The sequence below is a fragment of the Dreissena polymorpha genome, chromosome 14 (genome assembly GCF_020536995.1).
Source record: "Dreissena polymorpha isolate Duluth1 chromosome 14, UMN_Dpol_1.0, whole genome shotgun sequence".
NCBI classification, from domain to species: Eukaryota; Metazoa; Mollusca; class Bivalvia; order Myida; family Dreissenidae; genus Dreissena; species Dreissena polymorpha.
In genome coordinates, this window is record NC_068368.1 from 71418982 (window position 1) to 71424981 (window position 6000).

The following is a 6000-nucleotide window of genomic DNA, read 5'->3' on the forward strand; positions in this document are numbered from 1 at the left end:
TTAGGTGCAAAAATTTCAGTTGGCGTTTATATTGTATAGCCGCAATGTATTCGATGATAATTAAACATACGCATACCTACGTTACAGGTCGCAGATTTGTTGAAGTCGAATCCCGGACGGCAGCCTCCAAAACATGTTCCATTTAACTTGTCACACGCCATCGGAGTATTACAATTTATACTACATAGGTCTAAACAATTCAGTCCATATTTACCGGTTTCGCATTCTGAAATATTGGCAAAATATCCATTATTTGAGTGTAATAACATATCAACCTGTCTGGTCACATAAATTAAAATAGGAAGCACCACATCCAGTCAAATTATTGAGTTTTAAGATTGACAGGGATATTGCGCTGCAATTTTTGTGTAGCTAGTTTGAAATAGTAGTTTAGGGCGTATCAGGTTAAGGTAAATGTCACTTACAATAGCTTACATGTAGGTTTAGCTTTGGATTCCTTTTGGGATCAATACATGTACAAAAACTGTTTTTTCTCTAAAGCTGAGATTTTATTGTTTTTGAATCAGTTGAATTAAGATTGGTCAATGTCAATATATTTACATAGAACAGAAGTTTTTTTTAAGTATGGATGATGGTATCTTGCTGAACGTTTGTGTGCATGCAACTTACATAAAACCTTCATTTGGTGTGCACATCTATTTACATTAAATAACACGGACTTACTTTAACGTTTTCCATCCGGTTTCGTGACGTACACATGTGTCTTATTTGTATTAGGTATAAATAATAGATTCCATATTTTCCTCCAGAAAATATAACAAATGCAAAAGTCTAATGCGAACCAGAATTACAAGTCACATTCTTCTTAAATCAAAGCCAGGCAGACAATCCCCTGTGCATGTTCCGTCCGTTTGACAGTTATGTGGAGTAAGACAGTTTTGACTGCACGTATGTGCATTGTGTACACACCGGTCCTACTGACCTGTGTACTAACGCGAAATGAATTGTGGGTAGCACTTCTTTTACGAGTGAAAAGTGAAAGCGAAAGTAGGTCAGGTAATCGTGCTTCTGATAATCGCTATCAGTCATAATGGAGATTCAAAACCACATTTAAACATAACTAAATTACATTTCTTAAAACAACATTCCGCTTTAAACACACAATAAAAAACGATTTCTCTTTAATTATTAAGATTTTCATCCTACGCAGAACTACTTTGGCGAAAGCATAATTCCCCAAATCAGGGGAATGTAATTCGTTTTAGTATAGAGGTGACAATAACGTAGTGACGTCACCATCTATGTATAGAATGCACGTATGTGTGCAATTTAACCCGTATATTCTTTTTTGGCATTCTAAATGTGAAATTTAAAGTTGATTATTACGAAGGAGCACCACCAGTATTATTATGCACATTCTCAGGTGAATTTACATTAAAAACATAAAAGGGCATTGTGCATACTTAGAATGAACATTCGTAAAATACAGGCGGATAAAGAAATACTTGGTGTAATTATGTATTACAATAAATGCGGTAAATATATTATTGGCATGGGTATGTTGGGATATGAGGTAAAAAAAACTAAACTGATAACTTCATGTGAATGAATAGTCCTTCACAATTGTTGAATGTTATTCGAACAATCATGTGTGTTTATCCAGGGCACAACGAATTAATTAATTTAATAAAACAGTTGATAGTCGTGGTGTCAACTGAGTATGTGATTCTGATTTCAGCTATGTTCAATATTGCTTGAGTTATGGTTGAACAACTCAAGGCAATAAAAGGATTTAACTTATTAATGTCTATATATTATCTTTTTATTAAAATATGGCGAAACGGCATCTAGCCTTGTAACATGGTTCATTTTAACAATACATCTGTAAAGTGTTCTGCATTTAAAATAAATGGAAGTGTTTTAGGTCGGCGAGGTCATCACTGCTAAATGATAGTCAACGACATTCTTCAATTATGCCCACTAAATATCCATTAATGTATTGCAATTGGTTAAAATGAATGAATATGTATCTCACTCTCCAAGGGTAACAGTTAAACCATTGTAGAAAGTATTTAAAAAGTACCTTGATGGCACGTTGCATTTTTCTTAAAGTCATATCCGGAACGACATCCACCAATGCAGGTTCCGTCTGTTTTGTTACATAGTGTAGGATTTTTGCAGTTGGCACTGCAAATCTCACCACAATTGTCGCCGAAGGTTCCATTGTCACATTCTTCAATATTCATTGTATAAATAGCAATTATGTAAATGATGTATCGGAAATCCTTTGATTTAAACCGCGTATTATAAATAAGAATCCCATTTCAAATAATGTTAAAATACGTAAGGGTGAAGAAGAAATAATATGTGTCAATATTTTTAACGGGGGCGTCTTTTCAATAGATGTTTTTATCGTTAAAATAGGAGCATGCATTCCATTTAGATTACACTTTATTGTAATTTATTATACCTACCAATGTTGCAGGTCACATCCCTAGTGAAGTTAAACCCTGGACGGCAATGTCCGAAACATGCTCCGTTAGACTTGTCACATGATAATTGAGGTGAACAATGTTGACTGCATTCCTTCGAGCAGTTGGTTCCATACGTGCCATTGTCACATTCTTTTAATAGTATCCCGCAAAAACATTTACAGTATATATATAATGTATTTAATATACAAATAATATGTCTTAGCATATGTGCATTTCTAAAACATAATATCATGCTATTAAGGTGTTTAACGTGTGCATTATTTTGTAATCGAAAGTCAAAAACAGCATTGTAGGTACCAGGTGAGCATTCTTAACAGATATACATGCATGCATATAAAATATACGCGATGCAGGCAGATTGGAGTTGTATGAAATGCATAAGCGGCTATGTTATATTTCTTTAGGTCGAGAAGTAGTAGTGGTTGTGTTCAAAATACTACCAGATGTATACCATTTAAATTGATCAGAAGTTATTTTAACGTAAAATTGTAAATGTTTATTAGCTAATAAATGAGCTTAATCTGTTTAATTTGCAGATCACAGTGGTCCTGGTCCTAATTATAATAATCATTAAATGACGTTACATCAAAATCATTAAAAACATTACAAATTCAAAGCAACTTATAGATTTGAAACGACAACAATGGCCTTTCATTGGGGCGTAAGGACGTTTAACGCAACACACCGCTTTATAATTGGGAATAATAAACCAACAAGGTTTCTACAGACCGAAAATTACTTTTTTCAAATTCTTAACTTTTCGGAGAGACCCGTGTTTTAAACAAAATAATTATTTTTCGCAACTCTAACTTTTCGGACATACGGCTTTTCGTCCATAATTAATATTTCTACATTTTCTGACAGTTTATTTAACAACGCTATTTTACTAAAATTCTGACCTGTGGCGCTTAGCTCGTGACTCTTCGTTCATGCGTTTTTTACAACCGGATTAAGGTAATAAAACCTGGCATACAAATGTATAGGACAATAGACCATTACATTGGTGAATATGGGGAAATAACATAATATGTATACCGGTAGTAGACAATGTTATCGCTCAACATATTTTGTTTATCTAAAGTATAGTAATACGGTATTGCTAGGCATTAACAAATTACTTAGCAGAAACTGTATGATCATTGACTTTGACTTGTAACAGTTAGCATGAGAGGTGTGCGGGAATAGTGAAGTAAGTTATTTGATGAGAAACAATAATCCAAAATAATATAATCACATTCTCCCTCAGGCATAAACCAGACTCAAAACGGTAAGTTAATTGCATGACCCGATAGCTTAGTTTTTGACCGTTAAACTTTACCAAAAACACACACATTGTGCGCGAAAGAAATACAAAAAATAAAAGCCACTAGCGAAAAAAAGCCCAAGCGCTTTCATCTCCTAATTCCCCAAAATCATATCCTAATGTTGATATGATCTTAAAAACGTATGTTGTGATAGTAAAATTCTTTCAGTGTATTGCTGATATTATTCGTATTACCAAGAATAAAATAATACTATGTTGCTACAAAACCCTAACTCCAGTTAATCTATGTTAGGTGCAAAAATTTCAGTTGGCGTTTATATTGTATAGCCGCAATGTATTCGATGATAATTTAACATACGCATACCTACGTTACAGGTCGCAGATTTGTTGAAGTCGAATCCCGGACGGCAGCCTCCAAAACATGTTCCATTTAACTTGTCACACGCCATCGGAGTATTACAATTTATACTACATAGGTCTGAACAATTCAGTCCATATTTACCGGTTTCGCATTCTGAAATATTGGCAAAATATCACTTATTTGAGTGTAATAACATATCAACCTGTCTGGTCACATAAATTAAAATAGGAAGCACCACATCCAGTCAAATTATTGAGTTTTAAGATTGACAGGGATATTGCGCTGCAATTTTTGTGTAGCTAGTTTGAAATAGTAGTTTAGGGCGTATCAGGTTAAGGTAAATGTCACTTACAATAGCTTACATGTAGGTTTAGCTTTGGATTCCTTTTGGGATCAATACATGTACAAAAACTGTTTTTTCTCTAAAGCTGAGATATTATTGTTTTTGAATCAGTTGAATTAAGATTGGTCAATGTCAATATATTAACGTAGAACAGAAGTTTTTTTTAAAGTATGGATGATGGTATCTTGCTGAACGTTTGTGTGCATGCAACTTACATAAAACCTTCATTTGGTTTGCACATCTATTTACATTAAATAACACGGACTTACTTAAACGTTTTCCATCCGGTTTCGTGACGTACACATGTGTCTTATTTGTATTAGGTATAAATAATAGATTCCATATTTTCCTCCAGAAAATACAACAAATGCAAAAGTCTAATGCGAACCAGAATTACAAGTCAAATTCTTCTTAAATCAAAGCCAGGCAGACAATCCCCTGTGCATGTTCCGTCCGTTTGACAGTTATGTGGAGTAAGACAGTTTTGACTGCACGTATGTGCATTGTGTACACACCGGTCCTACTGCCCTGTGTACTAACGCGAAATGAATTGTGGGTAGCACTTCTTTTACGAGTGAAAAGTGAAAGCGAAAGTAAGTCAGGTAATCGTGCTTCTGATAATCGCTATCAGTCATAATGGAGATTCAAAACCACGTTTAAACATAATTAAATTACATTTCTTAAAACAACATTCCGCTTTAAACACACAATAAAAAACGATTTCTCTTTAATTATTAAGATTTTCATCCTACGCAGAACTACTTTGGCGAAAGCATAATTCCCCAAATCAGGGGAATGTAATTCGTTTTAGTATAGAGGTGACAATAACGTAGTGACGTCACCATCTATGTATAGAATGCACGTATGTGTGCAATTTAACCCGTATATTCTTTTTTGGCATTCTAAATGTGAAATTTAAAGTTGATTATTACGAAGGAGCACCACCAGTATTATTATGCACATTCTCAGGTGAATTTACATTAAAAACATAAAAGGGCATTGTGCATACTTAGAATGAACATTCGTAAAATACAGGCGGATAAAGAAATACTTGGTGTAATTATGTATTACAATAAATGCGGTAAATATATTATTGGCATGGGTATTTTGGGATATGAGGTAAAAAAACTAAACTGATAACTTCATGTGAATGAATAGTCCTTCACAATTGTTGAATGTTATTCGAACAATCATGTGTGTTTATCCAGGGCACAACGAATTAATTAATTTAATAAAACAGTTGATAGTCGTGGTGTTAACTGAGTATGTGATTCTGATTTCAGCTATGTCCAATATTGCTTGAGTTATGGTTGAACAACTCAAGGCAATGAAAGGATTTAACTTATTAATGTCTATATATTATCTTTTATTAAAATATGGCGAAACGGCATCTAGCCTTGTAACATGGTTAATATTAACAATAAATCTTTAAAGTGTTCTGCATTTAAAATAAATGGAAGTGTTTAAGGTAGCCGAATGTAAGGAAAACTGCTTTCGTAAATTTTATCAGTAAACATTGTGATTATCAAGATAACACGAAAATATGTTTTAATGTTTATTGGCAAATATGATTAAA

At 33.6% G+C, this 6000-nt stretch overlaps 1 protein-coding gene across 1 annotated transcript in view; it reads right to left on the bottom strand.

Annotated features, from left to right (window-relative positions):
* The window catches only part of LOC127857610 (uncharacterized), a 50132-nt gene that overhangs the window by 21695 nt on the left and 22437 nt on the right, over positions 1 to 6000 (bottom strand). The window contains exons 6-9 of the mRNA XM_052394092.1: positions 4085 to 4234; positions 2436 to 2585; positions 2045 to 2194; positions 77 to 226 (exon numbers count right to left, since the gene is read on the bottom strand). Coding sequence (XP_052250052.1) covers positions 77 to 226; positions 2045 to 2194; positions 2436 to 2585; positions 4085 to 4234 — 600 coding nt within the window. The remainder of the gene's footprint in view (positions 1 to 76; positions 227 to 2044; positions 2195 to 2435; positions 2586 to 4084; positions 4235 to 6000) is intronic.